Raw genomic sequence first — 22,831 nt, 5'->3', positions numbered from 1 at the left:
AAAATTGCCCCAAATCGTTTATCTTAACAACTAAAAAAAGAGTCAATATATTTTCTATGGAGAATATTTTTCTCCCAGGTATAGACAAGAATTATCCTTTGTAATTGTAAAGGTGGTATGGCCACAAATGACAAACTGAATTAAACTTACTATATATTACAACAAGACTAAGTGTTTCAAATTAATGAGTAAAAAAAATTACAGGCATAAAATATAAATGTTTAAATACACTCTGAAAGATGAAGATGGCCCATCTTTAATATATAAAAGATGATTATTCAAGTTGGAGGAGTTAGAAAATATTATTATTAAACCCTCTATCATTCATGTCTGACTCTTTACAACTCCATAAACTATAGCCTGTCAAGCTCCTCTGTCTATAGAATTGTCTAAGCAAGAATACTGCAATGGGTTATCATTTCCTTCTCCAAGGGTTCTTCCCGACCCAGTGGTCGAACCCTGGTCTCCTGCATTGCAGGCAGATTCTTTACCATCCAGCCATCAGTTACAGAATACATGTCTTTAAATAGAATGTTAGTGTTCCTGATTTTGTAATGACCTTTAAGTCAGAGGTGCAATTTAAGGAGATTTCCAGGCTAGACTATATTCTTAAAATGTTTTAAAACCGATAGGGGTATAAAATGTTTAAATGTTTCCTTTTAAAAAAGTCTTTGAAGATGTACATAAAACATAGCTGGCTATTCTTTTCTGCTTAATTACTGTTAGTTATTTGTGGACTCCATCAGATCAATCATTTAGGGAAAAAATGTTCTTATATGATAAAAATTCAAATCTAATTTTATATGCATTAGAAAGTATACTAAACCATAATGAGTATGACCTTTATATACTTTAAAGCATAATTATATAACATGTTTTATTATTACCATGAGGGATCATTTAAATTAAACTCAAAAAAGTGTTACTCAAAAAGTATTTTGAATATTAGAATATTTTTTGATTTTTAAAGAAGATAATTAAATATTTTCTCTGTTTTCAGGATGGAAATTCTTCCAAAGCCTTGGAGGAAATCATTTTTAGCTGCAAGTACTTATATTCGGGATCACTTGAATGCAATGAACCCTACAATGCTGTCGGTGCTAGATTTGTGGCACAGTACTTTTAAGTAAGTATTTCTGGCCTTACTGAAGATTTTTTGTTGTTGTTGTTTGTTTTTTAAGAGAGATGAAAGCTATTCTATCTTAATTATTTCATTTATTATTTTAACTACAAATTTTAAAAGTCTTGCAAATTTAACCTAAGTATTTAAACATGGTTGTAAATAACATAGAATTATATAGAGTAATAAGTGAGCATCACCGTCATCTCTAATCCAATTCTCCCTTCCCTACCCCCCGCCCAATTACCACATTTATTTTGAGGAGTAGTCATAGTTAAAAGACCGAATTGCCATACCTTGTTTTAAATCCCATGGAACACTAGCTGCTACAATAATCTGTATTGTTCAGAGACCTAGGAAATACTGCCCATGTGACTGGCATGAGGTGAAGTTTCTGGGCAACTGTTGGAGATTATACATCTCCGTGTGGGTGATGTCATGGTGTGAACACTGGTGGGCACGGTGGTGCTAAAGGTCTTAGCCCTAGGGCTGAGGACAGTTTACCTCACAGTTTAGAAGCTTGAGCTTTGTATGCTTCCCTTGTGCCATCCCTTCTGAGGCACTGGGGGGCATCCTAGCAATAGGCACACGTGGACATATGTATTTATAAAATATGCAGAAGTAATATAGTTTTATATTATTTTTCTCAAAGAAGACCTCTCAAAACCTGGGTGGATCTTTGTCTAGAGGACATGGCACCCAGGTCTCCAGGGTGGTCCGTGGACCTTTTCTCACCCTCCCAGCCAAAGCCGCCACACTTTACTAGCAATCTGCTCTCCAAGGTCTCTTGGTTCTTAATAGCAGGTATTGTTATGAGGGCACAATAATGAGCACATTTTCTCGCCTCCTGCAGACCAGCGAAGGGAAAGCTAAGAGCTCTGTGTGCTACAGAAGTGCAGCTGTTGTTTCTGTTCTGGGAAGCCCCCTGGACATACACTGGGGAGGCCTCGCTGACCAACTTCTCTGAATTCCTTCCAAAATTGGGATCCTTAGCACACAGGAGCACCTAACCCTAACCAGGAAGTCAAGCCACCCAGAATCACCCCAGCTCTGCCACCCTCTCATCAGAGGCTCTCCATTTCCCACCTGTGAGATGAATGTGGGTTTGCGGTGTCTGAGGCCCCTCCTCACCCTCCCTCTGTTCCTCTTTCCCCTTCTTCCTTTGTTTAACAAATTTTAATTTAATCTCTTTGTACAGATACATATGTAAAGTGCAATGTTCTTTACTTTACCTGACTTCACCAACCTGGACTTTCTTTTCCTCATGGCTTCCCTTCTTTCCACCAACCCAGCGAAAGACGTGCTAACCATTAGTGGGGCATCTTCTCATTTTTTGCTCTGGGCTCTTGTAGCCAAATGTATATGTGTGGCCACATACATGTGTATACATGCTGCTGCTGCTGCTAAGTCACTTCAGTCGTGTCCGACTCTGTGCGACCCCATAGGCAGCAGCCCACCAGGGTCCCCCATCCCTGGGATTCTCCAGGCAAGAACACTGGAGCAGGTTGCCATTTCCTTCTCCAATGCATGAAAGTGAAGTCGCTCAGTCATGTTAGACTCTTAGCGACCCCATGGACTGCAGCCTACCAGGCTCCTCCGTCCATGGGATTTTCCAGGCAAGAGTACTGGAGTGAGGTGCCATTGCATACATGACATAAAACTGGGCTTTGTCAGTGAGACTACTTAACTGCTAGAAATGAAATCTTTTCAACTTTCCGTTGTGTAATGTGGATTTATTTGTCTTTTTGAATTTGTCTTATAGGAATAGGAAGAGGCCATCTCCCTGCCCTGTGCTTTTCTCATTCCTTTCTTTTGGGTACTGGTACTCAGATATCTCTCCTGGAGAAGGCCTGTGATCTAATTTTGTATGCAATGATAAGATCATACAATATAGTATATTGTTTTCACAAAGGGTGTTTATACGCAGTAGTACATTTTCAAAACACTACCACAGTGTGGTTTTTGTTTTGTTTTAAAATACCGGTTCACAGATGGAGCTGCCAGAATACACTGGGCTGGACACTGGAGGATAAGCATCATTGTCTAATATTGTCCATAAAGGGCTAGACTTTGTCTGTTACACAGTGAAAGGAGGCAAGAGACAAAATCAAAGGAGGAAGGGGAAGAAGTAAAAACAACAAAACTGAGATAAGAAAACAATAAATAGTATGCTGCTGCTGCTGCTGCTAAGTCGCTTCAGTCGTGTCCGACTCTGTGCGACCCCAGAGACGGCAGCCCACCAGGCTCCCCCGTCCCTGGGATTCTCCAGGCAAGGACACTGGAGTGGGTTGCCATTTCCTTCTCCAATGCATGAAAGTGAAAAGTGAAAGTGAAGTCGCTCAGTCGTGTCCGACTTTTCACGACCCCATGGATTGCAGCCTACCAGCCTCCTCCGTCCATGGGCTTTTCCAGGCAAGAGTACTGGAGTGGGTTGCCACTGCCTTCTCCAGTAAATAGTATATGTTACGAGTCCAAAATTAGTGTTCAGGGTTGTAGTGGCAGAGATAATATTGGCAGAGATATATTTAGTTGTAGCAGCTAAAGCAAGGACAAGTGAGAAAGGAGCTTTGTGGTCTGTGGGTGGGAAGACAGCCCTACCAACTCCTATGTTGCCTTTGTTGGTGTAAGTCATTTTCACTCTGTGTGAATATTAGGAGTGGGCTGGGCTGTCATAGTGCTGCTCCTCTGAGTAGAAGCCAGCATTGGACACACAGGGCATCCTTACTCTGAGTCTGCCCTGAATCTCAGCAGGTCTTGAAAAAATAGGCCATCTTTGTGTGACCGTCTGGTGGTTCAGATGGTAAAGAATCTGCCTGTAGTGCAGGAGAGCTGGGTTTGATCCGTGGGTTGGGAAGATCCCCTGGAGAAGGGAATGGCTACCCATTCGGTGGGAGATCCGAGTGACTAAGCATACATGCTCTGTGTAACAATGAGGTAGGGGTGAGTTGGGAATGGTAATGCAGAAAATCATCGGAATGACTCTAAAATGCCTGAATGTGGAACCCTAAAGGGATGCTCTCTAGATGAAAATGTGCAAATTCTTGCCATTCAATATTTAGGCTTATAGAACCCACTTAATGTCAAAAATGGTATTTATAATGTAGTCAAAAACGTACATAGCACCCAGGTATTTTTGCTTGAAAAATGGTGTATGCAGGGGGACACACACACACACACACACACACACACACATATATATATATATATATATATATACAGTGTATATATTAGTGTAGAAATTATCATAGAAATTACAGTAGAAATCAGAGGATGTCAAAGAAAAGATAAAGTGGATTTTTTAAATTCATGGTTTGACCAAGGTGAGCCCAATAAAATATTACTAGAACACCATGGATTAATTTACTGTACAGTACTCAGAGAGGATACAACTTGATTACCCTTTAAATTAAGGGTGCTTAAAAAGGTGCTTAAACTAACTCATAATAAGAGAAATACAAAGAGATTGAAATAAAAACTACATTGAGATATCATTCTATTTTCCATTGGATTGACAAAATTCCAATATATTAACATCATGCATTGTTAGTGAAGCTTGGAGAAATGGGCACCCTTTTGAGGGGAATCTGGTCATGTCTATCAAAATTATAAATTCATTTACTCTTGAATCCAGCAATCTCATTTCTGGGAAATTAGCTTACAGATGAAAACCTGAAAATATAGCAAGTGATAGAGATTAAGGGTTCTTTATTGTGCCAGGTGTTAAGAGGATAAGCCTGGAAACAGCCAAGTAACCATTGATAGTAGACTGGTTCAATAAATGATGCTACAGTCACACAATGGAATACAGCCATGAAATACAAATGAGAACAGTATCAATGTGCTGCTATGGAAAGGTCTCCAGGATGTTTTAGTAAGTGAAGAAAGCAAGTGCAGAGCACTGCCTAGAGTGTGCTACTTCGAATGCAACAAAGGAGGATAACTGGCAAGAGCACAACATGTTTCTAAATTCATGGAGCAAGCAAGAAACGTGAGCACTTGGAGTGTGATTGAAGAGGCAACTTGGGCCCAGTAAGAAGTGAGATTGTAGCAATTCCCTGGTGGCTCAGACGGTAAAGCATCTGCCTGCAATGTGGGAGACCGGGGTTTGATCCCTGGGTTGGGTAGATCCCCTGGAGAAGGAAATGGCAACCCACTCCAGTACTCTTGCCTAGAAAATTCCATGGATGGAGGAGCCTGGTGGGCTACAGTCCATGGGGTCACAAAGAGTCGGACATGACTGAGCGACTTCACGAAGAAGTGATATTAGCTTTGAGAACCAGAAATCAAAGTCAGAAACTGACTTGATGTTAAGTCCAGAGTGTTGGGCCAAGACTGCTAAAGACCCTTCTGCCTGAAATCAGTGATGGATCCAAGGATCAAGGTAGGTTTCAGACTGTGATGAACATCAAGTGGCGGGTGTGAGGATGGGAGGGATCCATGACTGACTGCGGAGTCTCCAGAAATTGACATTTGCTTGCTTGCAGCAGGTAAAGGATAGGAAGAGTTCAGAGAAGAACCTGACATTCAGTCTGGGTGATTTGGGACTGTTATTTGTTGAGTATCTTTTTTTTCTGACTCTTTCTGTAGTCTTAAACCAGTGATTAAAACTATTGTTCTACTCCTAGATTGTTGTAGGAATTGTCCTGAGAAAGTAGGACTAATGTCCAGTAATATTTTTCCCATCTTCTTAACAGTTCAGCCTTTTGACCAAATAGGGGGCGTTTTCAGGGATTTTATGGAAAAAGTTCTATAAAACTTTTGTAAAAGCCTGTCAGTCTCAAAACAGGAAAGATGGGTGCCCTGTGCTTAGAATTGTCTCTTGTCTCTAAATCAAACACCAAGGAAATGCAGGGAAAATTGGTCTGGTTGCTCAATGGCACAGTGGATTCCAGGGCTTCTGCCCTAGCAACTGCCCTTATTCAGGGCTGCTTCACATGGCATGCCCCTGCACCCTGATTTATAGGTACCACTTTAAAGCAGAAAGTCACATTGAACATGTTGAGCTAGAAGCCTAAAGAGAGCAGATTATGTTTAGTATGTGCTGTCATGCTACATTTTAGAAATATTTTATGTAAAACTTTGCTTTGCTCTGCTCAGTTGTCCAGAATAACGCATTACCAATGATTCTTCAGCAATGGCTATACCGACTTTGAGCATAATATATCACTGATGTCATGTACTGAACTCATTATAATCTAGGAGATGGACTTCCACTTGTGAAAGGAATCTAAATAGATGTGAAACGTGTTTTATTTACTAACCAATATTTTATATTAGTGTTTAAGCAAAAATTTAATGTTTTAGTAGTGTTTACTACCTTTCAGATAACATAGAAAACATTTGATCATGTAGAAATTGAAAAGCAATTTCTTTAGGAAAGTAATCTGTAGTTAAATTGAGGTGAATAACAATGAAACTAATAGATACTATTGCTCTTTAATGTGCTAGAGAAAATTCTTGAGTGAAGCACATTTGTAACAAGGATCATAGTGTTGTAGTCAGAACTGAAAACTATTGGCTGAAGTAAACACAATTTTCTGAAAAAAAAAAAAATCACACAAGTTCAAAAGATTTTTTTATACACTGAGTCATAATTAGGTGTGAGAACTCCCTCACCTCATGGCTTTCCAATATCCAGGATTGTTCTCTTTTCACAATGGGTACAGTTTTTGTTTTAGGAGGAGTGGACCTTGTAAGCTTTGAGCTCTACCTCTTTTTCTGTTATAATTATTCTAGTTTGAAGAAAAAGTCAGTCTAACTAGGCATAAATTTTCAGTTATTATATCCTTCTATTGTATAGCACTCTTTCATTATATCAAACTGTGTTCCTGTTGAATTTAATTATATTATTTTAAAATTAAAATAATTTATGTTCTAGAATATTTTTATGAAACACAAATTTTAGTGATAAAACCCAGGAATATTGTTTTTGAGAAGGGAACAACCAACTAGCAAAATATCAAATACCAAAGCCACTCATACATATATCACTGTTCATTGACATCTCTTGCAGAAAGTTACGGTTAGTTGATATAGAAGAATTTCACAATCGTCAGGATGCATTGGAACTGTCAACTTTTCAGACAATTGTCATGAAACACATGGAATCTGCCAAAGAGACTCTACTGAAAATGTAAAGTTTTGAAATTTCATGTACAAAAAACATACAATTTAAAATGTGATGATTGAGCTACTATAGTTTAACTGCTTTCAGAAAATCTCATTTTAACAAGTTTGTAATCATTTCTGATTGAGAGTTAAATATGATGTCTTTAACTGTCTTGCTCTGTGATGTCTATCCAGATGTTCTATGCAGCATAGATAGTATAGAAACTAAGATGGTTATAATTGATGTTTTTTTTCAATGTCTTGTTTCTACCCTCTCCTCTGAGTGTAGGGTTGGATAACATGGGGGCGGGAGGGTAATGATCGTCAACTAATCGTTCTCCAGATACTTCTTTGAGTCTGCTATGAATACATGCAAAGTAATATGCCTATTACATCTTGATTTTGAATGGAGGATACAGAAAAGTTTAAAGACGATTATAGGGGAAAATATTCTTTAAAGGAGTTTACAGTTGTATTGGGAGGTTAGACCTATCAAATGAGAATTAAACATCATTTTGATTTGGCCCTTCAAAATGCAATAGCCACATATGATAATTATTGATACTGGTGCCAGATAAAATGTTCTGAAACAATACAGGAAAATTGTCTCTGTTAGAGGTCATTAAGTTATTACAAATAGAACATTAAAATTGGATCACATTTAAGATAACAGAGGACATGAAACTCCAGCTTGGTTTTATGATTTCTTAAAGGTACTTAGAAAGGTATCTTTTAACAGCTTATGGCTAAATCTTTCCTTTATGTTTTTTATTCACTAATGCATTAGAAGCAAATTCTTTGTTTGATATTACTTGAAAGAACTTTAGACTTTTATATAATATTAGTATTTATTTCTTATAAAAAATAGAGGAGAAGTGCGGAATGAAACTTCGTAATTAATTGCAGAGAAGAATATGACCTCATAAGCACAGAATAAAAATAAATATAACTTATTCTATAACTTTAGGGTTCTACCCCAGGAATACATTTCCACTGCAAATTTTAGTAGACTGGATGTCAAAGAAAAGAGTAGAGGATAAACCTTTATTGAATTATTTGATGAAAGATGTAGATTGATTAACTGTATCTCTTGATGCTGCTTAATTGATTCTGAGGGAAGATCGCTCTGACCATACTTTAAATAGGGATCCAGAATGTGTTTTATCGTGGCTGAAAGGCAGAACATCAGCTCACCACAGTGGAGAAACAATTAGTAAATGATTAATCGTGACATCTATGCCAAACCCTAATGTCTTCTTAGTCCTCATCCTCCACTTCTATTCAGCAGTTGCTGTACTTTATCACTACCGCCTTCTCTAAGTCTCTGTTCTGTGTCCCTGTGTCTATTTCTTTTTTGATCTCTTTTTCTGACTCTACTTAATCTTACTATTTTATCTAAGAGTAGAGGCTGTGCAGGTATTTGCTTTCATTTTTCTTCTCTATATTCTCAACAGTTTCATGATTTCTTCTCTCTTAGCTGTCTTAAGAGCTTATGTTTTCTGAGCTCCGTGTCCCTCTTATAAAATTTCTACTGTATATCTCCAGTTGAATGAAATGTCAGCACCTGATTCTCAACATTTCCATAACAGTATTTACTCTTTATTCCAGACCTGCCATTCTTCTTCTGGACCATTCCCAGGCCAAGTTGAAAAGTTTTTTACTTTTTCTATCTCTTTTACTCATCATCTACATCCTCACCATCCCCAGGCTGCCTCTAGCCATATTTAGTGTATCTCTAACTATTCTTTTTTTGTTGAGATACATTTCACTTGTCTTCATCTCTTGCCTGAGCTACTGGAAACTTCTCAGTCCCCTTAGTATCTGCTGTATCTGGCTTTGCTCTCTCCCCTTAGTATTTGCTACCTATCCTCTTTACCTGTTGCTTTAGCAATCGTGCCCCATTGCAGAAGGATATGCTGTTTATTCATAGAGCATAAGCTTGTCCCAAGTTCTTGTGTTTAGCTCCCAAGTTCTGCAAAGTCCTGCATACTTTGCCCCACTTACTTATTCCGATTTTCTAGTCTGTTAGCTCTGATACGGATAGCAAAATGATTAGACGTATTAGCCCTACCTCTCCTACCTATTTTTCATATCTTCTACTTCAGATTCTTTTCTCATGGTCTTCTTAACTTCATTTTTATCTATTCTTTAGTGAAATTGCCCTCTTCACTAGAAAACTCTTCTCTATTACCTAAGTAGAAAATATGACTCTATCCTTTGATTTCAAATGTATCTGCTTTTCTGCTATGACACGTTGCCTTATTATTCTAAAGATAAAGGATTATGTCATATTTTTCATATCTCCTGAGGCACTGTCCCTAGCACAGAGGCACAAAACATGTATTTGTTAAAGGGACAAACACATACATTTAAAACTTTGATCTCTCTGGGAGCATTCAGGTAACTCCTGAACTTATACTGACTGCTTAAAAATTCTATCTTATAAAAGAGGTACAAATATTCCTTAATTTTAGTGTTGGGCAGTAGTTTGTAAACTGAAAACTTGGCTTATCACAACGTGTCTGTGAATATGAAATTCATTGTTTCCCTTTTATTACAAGGATGCATATACATTTGAAACTTGTTTTAAATCAGTCACTCTTTTAGAATTTCTCATTAAGGAGGATAAGAAAAGAACATACTTGATTTTGTTGTTTTGTATCTTGTTTTCAACTATCATTGTGAAATAGAATAGCATAAAATATCAAGTGGGTTGAACCAAAAAAGGCTTCCCTTGATTTAATGTTACTCATATTTTAGCTTTAAATTGACAAATCCATGGGAGGCATGCCTTGTAATATCCAGTAAAGATAATTTTTATAATATCCAAAGAGTGTCATACATGGAGTTCAAGTTACGTTTTTATCACAGCATCATGTCATTGAGCCATTTTCCATTGTCTATGATTAAAATGTCTTAGGAAGGATGAAATATGCTTGCACTTACATTTCAGAAAGTGGATAATGTCACTTGGCAATATACCTCTCTGTGAAGACCTTTGGATGTTCAGAAGTTACTGTTAATGTTAGAGGAGTGATTCACTGAAAGGATTAACTTTTAAAAGTCTTTTGTTCTTTGAAGGTGGTTTCCAGAAGTGCAGAATATTTATTACCAAGGTAATAAAAAAAAACTATTGCCAACCGGTGACAGCAGTGCCAAAATGGAATCTTTTTTCAACTGTGTTGCTACACTCATGGCTGCACAGCTGCAGGAGCTCGCTATGGTTTCCATGCAAGAGTACACAGACTTAATTGCACAACCTCCAGTAAGTAAGATTCACTCATACCAATATTCACTTACCAATTTATTTTCAGTTCTTTGAGAGTGGATAATTATAACTTTTACCAGTGAGAGATCAGAAAGTATATCTTTAGACCTATTACACTTACCTGTAAGTTTAAAAAAAAAAAGACTTAGTGTCAACCTACATGTGTAGAATATATTATTATTATATTAGTGAGGTTAGTGGGAATAAGTGAAAATTCCCATCATTGGGAAATTTGGGTCATGATGACTGGGGAAGATTTCTTCAAACAACTCTTTTCTTACTGTAAGAAGGTCCTGATACAGGGTGAACAGTCTGGGAATTTGAATATTCTCCTCTTGGGCTCCTTCTTGCATGATTCTAGAGCCCCACTGCTATACACATCTTCCTTTTTCTGGCATCTTGGCCCTATAGTAGATACCAACAAGTCTAGCTGGGAATGGCTCTTATCTTTTTTGGTACAGCTCCTCCTTGGGTTAACTGTCTAGGTCATGAGAGGAAGGGTGTATTCTAACTGGACCAGTGCCCTCCTTAGTCTCTCACAATTGATATGCATATTTATGGATACTTTATAATATATATATATTTTATATAATTTCTTTGTTGCAGGATTCTGTTAGGGCCTTTGAACATCCAGGTTTTGTCATGAGGCTGATTCTTGATAATGACACCATTAAGTTTGAACCTGATTTCAATGATTATACAGACATCCTTCTAAATGTTTATGATGTCATGATTAAGGCTGTAAATTTTGTGCCAAGAGTTGAGACAAAATTGTATTCCAAATGGGTAAGTAGCAATGATATTCTGATTGCTTGAATTTGCATGACAGTATTTCCTTCAAATAACTTCTAGAAGGTGTAGACTGGTATCCTCCGCTTAACAGAATATAAATGACTTAATCACATTGGCTTATAAGGCAGTTTTGCTTGAAAACATACTATTTTCCCATTAGCTTCTCTTTAATACTGATTTCTTAGAACAGTCTTTCATTGAACTCAGCTGAAAACTTTCTGAGGGGGAAGAATTAAAGTTGTGATCAGGTCTGGCTTCCCTTCTCTCTTTGGCCAAATATTTAGCAACATTCTGCTGAACTACAATATTTCAACAGTAGTTATTGCAATCTAGTATATGAAATAAGCATGTCTGAAAATTCATTTACTTAAAAGTTTTTCAAGTTTCCCAAGTCCAACCATTAGCTTTCTTTTTCCTTTTTTATTTTTTAAATAGTTCATAAGTATTTCATGCATAAAAAGAGTGCAGGACTCTATTTAAAGTTTTAAGGCTAATGTTTAAAGTTTTAAGTAGTAATAAAGTTAACACCTTCATGCCTTCAATCTAACTCATACAATGACTGTGACCTTTAAACTCTGCCCTTCAGTTGTCCTTCCCTGTTCATAGTTCTGTTCTTCTACCTTCTAGCAAAGGATTCACTATCTTGCATTTTATAGTTATTACTCTGAATTTTTAAAGATAAACTTACTATCAATACACAGCTGCATATTACATTTCTTTCTAGTTTTTCCATATTGTTGTATAGATGGAGTCATCTTATAAATAGTCCATGACTTGTTTTATTTTACTTAACATTGTGATTGTGACATTATTCATTTTGAGAATATTATTGTCTCCATAGATGTAACTTTTATTTTTGCTTTCTCAGGGCCCATTAACTTTTTTTTTCAAATAAGCCTGATCATTTTTGATAGTCTCTTGTACTTGGTTATATATTCATTACTCTTCTCTGTTTGCTGATCTGAGTCCTGCTCCTGGTGGTTTATTTCTATAAGTGCCTTTCCTTTATTACTGTGGCCTTGTACAAGTGAGAACTTTATGCAGGACGTCTTTGAGGCCTTGATTTGAATTGGTTCCTCTGGAATTTGCATATTGATACGTGCTCTTGAGGCCCCTGCAAACCCATTACCCTTTTAAACAAAACTTTTGCCTGAGGATTTGGTGGACAATACTGATAGTATGAACATTTACCCAAATCTGTATGAGAACAGGTCTGTGGCTACAAATTCTTAAGACAACCACTCTTTTTCTTCTCCACTGAAAAACAAGGCCCAGATAAGACATTTTCTTTTTATTGCCCCCTTAACTTGCAGCATTCTGAAATTTTATGTCCCGAGAACCTGCATTTTGAGGTTGTGTCACCTCTCAATGTTCCTGGTTTTCTGTGTGGATACCAGTTATGACTTCCCACCTTACTTATTTTATGACGAATATTATTAAGATTCACATTGTTGTTCTTCAGTCACTAAGTCATGTCCAATTCTTTGTGACCCCATGGACTGAGTACACCAGGCTTGCCTGTCCTTCACTATCTACTGGAATTGCTCAAAATCATGTCTATCGCAAGTCAGTGATGCTATCCAATGATCTCATCCTCTGTTGCCACCTTCTCCTCCTGCCCTCAATCTTTCCCAGCATCAGGGTCTTTTCCAGTGAACCAGCTCTTTGCATTAAGTGGCCAAAGTACTGGAGCTTCAGCTTTAGCATCAGTTCTTCCAGTGAATATTCAGGACTGATTTCCTTTAGGACTGACTGGTTTGATCTCCTTGCAATCCAAGGGGCTCTCAAGAGTCTTACTCAGCACCACAGTTCAAAAGCATCAATTCTCTTGTACTCAGCTTTCTTTAGGGTCCAACTCTCACATCCATACATGACTACTGCAAAAACCATAGCTTTGACTATAGGGACCTTTGTCAGTAAAGTCTGTGCTTTTTAATACACTCTCCAGGTTTATCATAGCTTTTCTTCTCAGGAGCAAGCATCTTTTAATTTCATGGCTACAGTCAGTGTCCACAGTGGTTTTGGAGCCCAAGAAAATAAAATCTGTCACAGTTTCCACTTTTTTCCCCATCTACTTGCCATGAAATCCTGGTACCAGATACTGTGATCTTCATTTTTTGAATATTGAGTTTTATGCCAGCTTTTTCACTCTCCTTTTTCACCTTCATCAAGAGACTCTTCAGTTCCACTTCACTTTCGGCCATTAGAGTGGTATCATATGCATATATAAAGTTGTTGATATTTCTCCTGGGCAGTCTTTATTCCAGCTTGTGATTCATCCAGCCTGGCATTTCGAATGCTATGCTATGCTATGCTATGCTATGCTAAGTCACTTCAGTTGTGTCCGACTCTGTGCAACCCCATAGATGGCAGCCCACCAGGCTCCCCCATCCCTGGGATTCTCCAGGCAAGAACACTGGAGTGGGTTGCCATTTCCTTCTCCAGTGCGTGAAAGTGAAAAGTGAAAGTGAAGTCGCTCAGTCGTGTCCGACTCTTAGCGACCCCACGGATTGCGGCCTAACAGGCTCCTCCGTCCATGGGATTTTCCAAGCAAGAGTACTGGAGTGGGGTGCCATTGCCTCCTCCGTCGAATGATATACTATGCATATAAGTTAAATAAGCAAGGTGACAATGTACAGCCTTGTTGTACTCCTTTCCCAATTTTGAACCAGTCCATTCATTGTTCCGTGTCTGGTTCTAACTGTTGCTTCTTGACATATAAGTTTCTCAGGAGACAGGTAAGGTGGTCTGGTATTCCCATCTCTTTAAGAATTTTCCACAGTTTGTTGTGATCCACATAGCCAAAGGCTTTCATGTAGTCAATGAAGCAGAATTAGATGTTTTTCTGGAATTCCCTTGGTTTCTCTGTGATCCAATGGATGTTGGCTACTTAAGCTCTGGTTCCTCTGCCTTTTCTAAATCCAGATAAATGCTTGTTTATCTGGAAGTTCTTGGATCATGCACTATGGAAGCATAGCTTGAAGGATTTTGAGCATTACCTTGCTAGCCTGTGAAATGAGTGCAATTGTGCGGTAGTTTGAGCATTCTTTGGCATTGCCTTTCTTTGGGATTGGAATGAAAACTGACCTTTTCCAGTCCTGTGGCCACTGCTGCATTTTCCAAATTTGCTGGCGTATTGAGTGCAGCACTTTCACAGCATCATCTTTTAGGATTTGAAATAGCTCAGCTGGAATTCCATCACCTCCACTATCTTTGTTTATAGTAATGCTTCCTAAGGCCCACTTGACTTCACATTCTAGGATGTCTGGCTATAGGTGAGTAACCACACCATTGTGGTTATCCGGGTTGTTAAGACCTTTTTTGTATATTTCTTCTGTGTATTCTTACCACCTCTTCTTAATCTCTTCTGCTTCTGTTAGTTCCTTGTCATTTCTGCCCTTTACTGTGCCCATCTTTGCATGAAATATTCTCTTGGTATCTCCAATTTTCTTGGAGAGATCTCCAAGTCTTTTCCATTTTATTGTTCGCCTCTATTTTTTTTGCATTTTTCACTTAAGAAGGTTTTATCTCTTCTTGCTATTCTCGGGAATTCTGCCTTCAGTTGAGTGTATCTTTCCCTTTCTCTTTTACCTTTTGTATCTCTTCTTTCCTCAGCTATATGTAAGGTCTCCTCAGACTACCACTTTGCCTTCTTGCATTTCTTTTTCTTCAGACTAGTTTTGGTCACCACCTCCTGTACAGTGTTACGAACCTCCACCCACAGTTCTTCAGGCACTCTGTCTACCAGATCTAATCCCTTGAATCTATTCATCATCTCCACTGTATAATCATAAGGGATTTGATTTAGATCATACCCGAATGGGCCAATGGTTTTCCCTACTTTCTTCAATTTAATCCTGAATTTTGTAATAAGGAGCTCATGATCTCAGCCACAGTAAGCTCCTGGTCTTTTTGTTGTTGTTGACTGTATACAGCTTCTCCATCTTCAGATTGATTATATTCTTTGCAGTCGATTTCATTGTTGATCATCTGGTGATGTCCATGTGTAGAGTAGTCTTTTGTGTTGTTGGAAAAGGGTGTTTGATATGACAGTGTGTTCTCTTGACAAAACTCCCTTAGCCTTTGCCCTGCTTCATTTTGTACTCCATGGCCAAACTTGCCTGTTACTCCAGGAATCTCTTGATTTTCTCCTTTTGCATTCAATTCCCTATGATGAAAATGATATCCATTTTGGTGTTAGTTCTAGAATGACTTGTAGGTCTTCATAGATCCATTTTAGTTCAGCTTCTTCAGCATTAGTGGTTGGGGCATAGATTTGGATTTTTATGATTTTGAATGGTTTGCCTTGGAAACCAATCAAGATTATTCTGTAGTTTTGAGATTGCACCAAAGTACTGCATTTTGGATTATTTTTTTGAGTATGAGGGCTCCTCCATTTCTTCTAAAAGACTCTTGTCCACGGTAGTAAATATAATGAAATCAGTAAACTAAAATGGACAAGCTTCACATTAGACCCAACAATTTCACATAAATTTTGCATATGCATATCACACATTGCATAAATTTTACAATATGTGTTTATTTATCCTAAAGTTCTTTTTCAGAAAGGATGACACCAAACATCTGTTGTGCCCCAAGAGTAGGGTTGAGATGATGGTGAAGGTGGTGGGATTCACTAATAATCTCATGAAGCATGTAGTTCTTAAAAAGTGTGATTTCCTGAAATGCCCACTAGGGGACATAGTGGGCAAATGCACCCTGGATACTTGAACAAATTACCCAGTTTGCTGAGGAATCATTTGATATTATCAGTTTAAAAGCTGTAGGATATTCACTACTGGCAATGATTTTTGTTTGTGATAGTTAAAAATCCCTTCTCTGGAAAACAGGCAAAGAGAGAGAGAGAGACAGTGTGTGTATTTAAAGTATATCTTGGTTCAAGATAATAAACCATATTTGCACATTTACTTGTCTGTAGAGATTTGTTTGCTTATTTAAAATTGTTGTCTGATAACATTCTTGTCCATGTTATTCTAATGGTGGTAGCAGAATGCAAATTTTGCAACTAGGGATTTTAGTCTGTTCTAGTTGCTGTTCACAGAATCAAAACTCAGGGTCCAATCAATGAGTAAACAGTCTTTCTTTGTTCCAGATAGATTACTCCTCAAGGTGACTAAGTATTGTGACCAAAGACTATAATCAAATGACATTGAACTGACTTATTTAAAAAAAATGTACAATGCAAGCACTACCTTTTAAGCTAGCATATACAGTTGCACAAATAAAATGTGGATTTTGCTGTTTTGATATTCTAAATCTTAATCTGTGCATGTTCTCAAGTGACTGCTCTTTCACTCATACAGAAAAACAAAACACACCTAGATAGCCTCTAAGAAAAACAAAACATTATATGAAACCTAGATATTTAAAATATGCTGTGATTAGACTGAATTTCCTTCTGTAGACATAGATTAGAAAAATCAGAGTACCTTGAGAGTAAAAAGACAATATGCTAAAATGGGCATTTTTATATAGCTAAATGATATGGTGTGCTTACTTTATGGCTCAGCCCTCAAGAATTCGCCTGCAATGCAGGAGATGTGTCTTTGATCTCTGTGCCAGAGGGATCCCCCGGAGTAGGGAATGGCTCCTCACTCTAGTATTCTTGCCTGGGAAATCCCATGGACAGAGGAGCCTGTGGCAGGCTACAGTCCATGGTCTTGCAAAAGAGATGGACATGGCTTAAGTGACTAAACAGCACAACACAAATGATATGGTTACCTTAATTTAAGGTATTTTAAATGACTCATATGGTTTTTATCCTTTTGTTTAGGAAAGTAAGTCTAAAGCAACAATCTTGAAGCCAATAATTCTGAATGAAATTGTCGAAGCTCACAAAGAAAAGATTAAGGAGGTGGTTATGCGTGAGAGCGTGGCACCCATTGAGCACCTCAGATTTTATGACAAGTATGATTTTTTAATTACCAGAAAAGCTGAGCAAGATGCTGATGCTTTCCTTGCAGAAAATCATCATTATGAGAAAATAATACAAGAAATTCGCAAATACCAAAAACTCATAGAGGATATACAGTACACATCTAGAAAGGTAAATCACCCATTTTGTACAGCTGCTCTTTATACCTAGTGATCTTTTCCCTGGTTTATTAGGATGTATTTCTACACTGTACAGTGAAAGAATCAGACCGTTATTATCAACAGACAACTATGTACTGGACTTTTCTATATGCCAAGTATGTGGTAAGCCCTGGCTATATCAGATCAGATCAGATCAGTTGCTCAGTCATGTCCGACTCTTTGCAACCCCATGAATCGCAGCACGCCAGGCCTCCCTGTCCATCACCAACTCCCGGAGTTCACCCAGACTCACGTCCATCGAGTCAGTGATGCCATCCAGCCATCTCATCCTCTGTTGTCCCCTTTTCCTCTTGCCTCCAATCCCTCCCAGCATCAGAGTCTTTTCCAATGAGTCAACTCTTTGCATGAGGTGGCCAAAGTACTGGAGTTTCAGCTTTAGCATCATTCCTTCCAAAGAAATGGAAATAGACAAAACAAGATTCTTCTGCTCAGAGAGCTGAAAGTCTACCCTGCAAGCCTGACTTTTAAGTACTTTCTTTAATTTGACCCTTCAAAAATATCAAGAACCAATTTTTTAAACTCTTTGGTGTTTATAAATACTTTGGAAAATAATGATAATTATACCAAAATGTGGTCACTTCTGTTTAGTAGAAGACTGGTAATTAAACATTTTCTACTTTTGTCCTTTTTTTAATTTTTTCCAAAATTACTACCATGAACATTCATTACTTTTTGTACAGAGCAAATATAACATTTAAATCTTGCACTGTCTATATAGCAATAACTTAGTTTTCCGAAGTTTTTATAGCCATTATTGTCCTAAAATAGAATTGGCTTAAGATATACTATTCAAGGAGATTTACTGAGAAGATAGTGGTAGCATATTTAAAAAACCCAGCCTACATCATATTAAAAAAAAACTCAATTGTATTAGATCATACACACAAAATCAATATTGTGGAAAAGGCAAAACTGTGGGAATCATTTATGTCATTTCATGTTTATTAAACTTTTAATACCCAACATTGCAGACTGTTCGTTTAGGAATGTTTGAAGTGCGCTGTGAGGAATTAATCAGAGCTTTGGTGAAGCGAGCAGATGTCATTTGTGGAAAACTTATTGCTAAAATGTTCAGAGATCATCAGGAAGTAAATACAAGGTATTGTGTGTAATACTTTTATTTGGTGCGGGGGCGGGGGGGTGCGGTTTAAATAGAATCAGCTGTCACCTAAAGTACTGGATAAAGCAGTGTCATAAATGACCTAAAAGAAAAGATCAAGCCAAACTTATTTCTACTTGAACCTATTTAGTATCTTTTTTTCACCATGAATATGTCTTCCCAGTTGTCTGAATTAAGGTGGTATTAAAATGCGTTTGCATTTCTTTTGTACAAGTCATGTGGACATTATCTAACTTCACATTTTTAAGTTTGTGTAATCAGTACACAGAATGAGTTTTCAAAGTGGATATTCAGAGTAGTTGTCAAGGATCCCAAATTTAGAACATCATTTTACTGTAATTATCCTTCATGTCCATGGGAACATGTTATCTTAGCTACAAACTCATTTGTTGTTCAACCTAGAGATTTTAAGGAAAACTAACTCTTGTTAAGTAAACTCAAAAATGCTAATGTATAAAGCAGAATACCTATTTAAGACTAGAAGTGTAATTAGTGTAGTTTTCTAACACTGGTGATAATGTGTCTCCATGAGCCTCTTTCCTGGTATCAGTTACATGGAATAAACCCCCCAAATAATCAGAATTTTTATAGTTATAGTATTAGAGGAAATATTATTAAAAATATTTCTTTTAGCCTGTGTATAAGCCTGGAGCAAGGTCAGGTACAGCATTAGGGACATAGACTATGAACAAAGCTGCTGAAGTTACATTGCAGAAGTGGACACCCAATCCAGTAAATTACAATAGGGTGTATTGAACCACAGAGAAAGAACAGTAGAGAAGGAAATGATCAATTTCCTTCACAGTGAAGGTTGGAAGAGAGGGGAAAATCAGGGAAGGCTGAAAAGTGGCAGTGATACATGAATTCCTTTTGAAGGTTGAGTAGGAGTCCACCAAGTGAACAATGTGGGTGAGAGAATTCCAGTTAGAGGATATAGTATGTAGAAGCAAGTGAGGTATGAAATGGCATGATGTGCTCCAGGAACAAGGAGTGGGTTATGTTGCTTTCACAGATACTGTGAGGGATGAGAGGTGGGGTAGGGGAGAGGCTGAAGAGGGTGGCACCACATGAAAAAGGGCTAGGACTTGGGTGGCTTATCTAAGACCCAGAATCATACATTCATCTTAAAGTACCTTTTCCTCTGCAAGTGTAGAATAGTGAATATGTCTTTTACTTATAACATTTCATGCTGAGTGAAATATTTTATTTCATAGCTATTTCCCTGCCTCTTAGCTGCCCCTAGAGCTCATGCTGGTTCTACTTTTTCCCTTTTTCTCCTAAGTATGCCTCTCACCAGACTCACAGTATGTACAGAGGACACACCAGGACTATTATAGGAACTGTTAGGTACAAATACCCTCAACTCCTTGCTCTCATGTGTCTCAACTCACCTCTGTACAGACCCCTTCCTGTCTGACCCCCCACATTCTCACAGGGCAAGAGTCTGGCAACCATTCAGTGTTCTTGTCTCCACCCATAAGCCCAGCCTCATTGCCTCCCATCTCTCTGGACCTGTGTTTTTGAGTTGTCCCCTCTGTGTCTCATCTTAAATCTCTCCTTAACTGTTGAATCTGCCTCTGAAATTTGCAAACATGTTCAAAACCCTCTTCCATTCTCCATCCTCCACTTCAACTCAACATCATCACTATTCATTCCCTCTCTTTCACCTCACAGCCATTCTTCTTGAATAAATTTCTACACGTTATCTCAACTTTCTTAACCTCTCACAACTCTTTTTTTTTTTTTATTTCATGGTAAGTTCATTATTTGTATTGCCCACAACTCAAGTCAGTAGGAAATATTTGCATACTACCAGAAGTTTCTGAGCACACTGGCCCATTTTAACCGTGCCTTCCAAGTAGACCACCTTTTTGTGCCGTCTCAACTAAATCTCTGGTAGCATCCTTGAAACTCTAGGTTGGAAGTGATTGTTCATAGTCTTGTCTTTCATACTGGAATGTGGACTGTCTGAGAACCATTACTACATCTTCCACGTTTCTGTATCTCTGTCACTTAATACAGTAGTTAGGAACATGATGAATGATTAAATGTGTATTGAATGAATAACTGAGCACAAATTTGCTTTTAATTAATTAGATGTTATATACATAAGATAATCTAACTATTTTTCATGTAATGGAATATTAAAATAGTATACATGAATATATTTAGGAATAAAATTTAATTATATAAATGGCTTTTGTCTGGTTTTTCAGATTATGTGAGGAATTTGAGAAGATATCTGAAAAAGCTCTTAGCACACCTCCAAATACAGCAGAACTAATGGAAATGAAGGTATTGTTTATAAGCTCTGTATAGTCATATGTGTGTGAGTAAATTGTTTTGCTTATTTTTCCCAGTTTTTTATAATTATTGACATGATAATATAGTAACAAATCATTCCAAAAGTTAAAACAGAGGCTTAAAATTGTAAGTTACACACATACACTGTCTCTCTGTTTCTCTCTGTCTGTCTCTCTCTCTCTGAAGCTTAGTGATGCAGGCTGGATACTCCTAGATGGTTCTGACTTAGTCAGATCAACTAGTTCTCAGTTGGATTGACCATTATCATTATCTTCAGTAAGTTTCTTCTGCTTCACTTTCCTCTGAAACTTCAGCAGTCTCACCTGCGCGTGTTTTCATGGAGCGATAGAGACAGAAAAGCAAGCCCAATTGCAATATGGTTTTTAAGTTTCTACTTGTGTCAGAATAGCAAGTAACCTATTGACCAAAGCAAGTCACAGGCCACAGAGTCTGTGAGAGGACACTCTAAGATTAGATAGTGGAGGAGGTGAAATATTGGAGTTATTAATGCAGTCGTCTGTCTACAAGGATCTTTTTGAGAGCACTATTAATAATCATTACTATGCTAACAGGCATAAATCAGGGCTGTCTTGGGAAACCTGAGATATGTGGTCATCCTTCATTTCTTAAATCAATGAATGTTTAATCCTTAAGTAATGTTTTGCTTTGTTTTCTATAGGTTATCTTTTATTCTATCATATATTAAACATTTCTGTGGTAGTTTGCTGAAAAATATTTTGAGCATAGGACTTATGGTACTGAAAATATTAGATAAGTCTCCTATGCTTGAGGTCTGCCTGATGGTGAATAAAATAATATAAGACACCTGGCTAATCATCTTTTCCATTTGTGTAACGTTAAGCTTTTATAGGAGTTTTTTTTCCCCTTTTCTAGCAATCGCAAGATTCAAAATAGAACCTTGTGTTTCTAGATTTTAAAATATTTAAGCAAACCAGCGAAACATGTAAAATAATTCAAAAGTTTGTGTAGGTAAGAAATTATAAAAGGAGTTCATATGATTATGTACATTAAATTAATCACTTAAAGAAAATGTTATTAAAATCATTAGAACCAACTTTTATATATCAGCTTCTATATATATAATTCCTCTATTTCCTCCTCAAGTAGTTATACTTGGATTGGGGCTCTTGGCACCTGAATATATGTGTGTGTCTCAAATACAAACATACCTATGGTATTTTTTTTAGAATCTTTTATATTTTATGTTAGTTGTTGTAAAAGTGATATTTTAATATGAATGATTTTAAAGGTAGCTAGAGAGTTCCATAGCTGGAAATTCCTTTGAAAAATAATGAATATTGAGTATGAAGAGTGTTATTTATTTACCCCCTTAGCCATCACTGGAATTATATAGGAACTTGGAGTTATTTGGCGTGAATTTCTGTTTATAGCAACGTTTAACAGAATTAGCAAATAGGACTCACTACTTGATGTTATATTTCTGTATCTTGAAAAAGTTTATTTCTGTAAGGTCACAAACATCTCATTTTACTCAATACAGAAGTCAGTCATTTTTTATCAGTAAGAGGAAATAAAAATCCAATTGTTTGACTGCTTAGAAAGCTGATTAATCAAATTGCAACAATGTATTTTCAATTAGACCTTTATTTGGATTTGCAACAAAAAAAATAGCCTAATTAGAATGACATATGAAAGGTTTCAAGACAATGTCTTTTTTTTACCTGAAGGATAATTGCTTTACAGTATTGTGCTGATTTCTACCAAATATCAACATGAATCAGCCATAGATTTACCCATGTCCCCTCCCACCTCCCTCCCTATCCCACCCCTCTAGGTTGTTACCAAACCCCAGTTTGAGTTCCCTGAGTCATACAGCAAATTACCATTGGCTATCTATTTTACATATGGTAATGTATGTTTCCATGATACTCTCTTTTTCTCTTTATTTATAAAAGTGAAAAATAATATGGAATTGTATGAAATAAAAGTTCCTCTTTTCCATAATTTCTTTCTTTGAGGG

The 22,831-nt window shown here is 37.3% G+C and overlaps 1 protein-coding gene across 1 annotated transcript in view; it reads left to right on the top strand.

Moving 5' to 3' along the window:
- DNAH7 (dynein axonemal heavy chain 7) overlaps positions 1 to 22,831 on the top strand; it is a 255,094-nt gene that overhangs the window by 41,356 nt on the left and 190,907 nt on the right. Inside the window, exons 9-15 of the mRNA XM_055572973.1 lie at positions 1,001 to 1,126; positions 7,134 to 7,253; positions 10,310 to 10,493; positions 11,103 to 11,282; positions 17,083 to 17,355; positions 18,377 to 18,504; positions 20,742 to 20,820. Coding sequence (XP_055428948.1) covers positions 1,001 to 1,126; positions 7,134 to 7,253; positions 10,310 to 10,493; positions 11,103 to 11,282; positions 17,083 to 17,355; positions 18,377 to 18,504; positions 20,742 to 20,820 — 1,090 coding nt within the window. The remainder of the gene's footprint in view (positions 1 to 1,000; positions 1,127 to 7,133; positions 7,254 to 10,309; positions 10,494 to 11,102; positions 11,283 to 17,082; positions 17,356 to 18,376; positions 18,505 to 20,741; positions 20,821 to 22,831) is intronic.

Source organism: Bubalus kerabau, chromosome 3 (assembly GCF_029407905.1).
Source record: "Bubalus kerabau isolate K-KA32 ecotype Philippines breed swamp buffalo chromosome 3, PCC_UOA_SB_1v2, whole genome shotgun sequence".
Lineage (NCBI taxonomy): Eukaryota > Metazoa > Chordata > Mammalia > Artiodactyla > Bovidae > Bubalus > Bubalus kerabau.
Note: the sequence above shows the minus strand (reverse complement) of the source record. Positions and strands in the feature narration are given on the sequence as shown.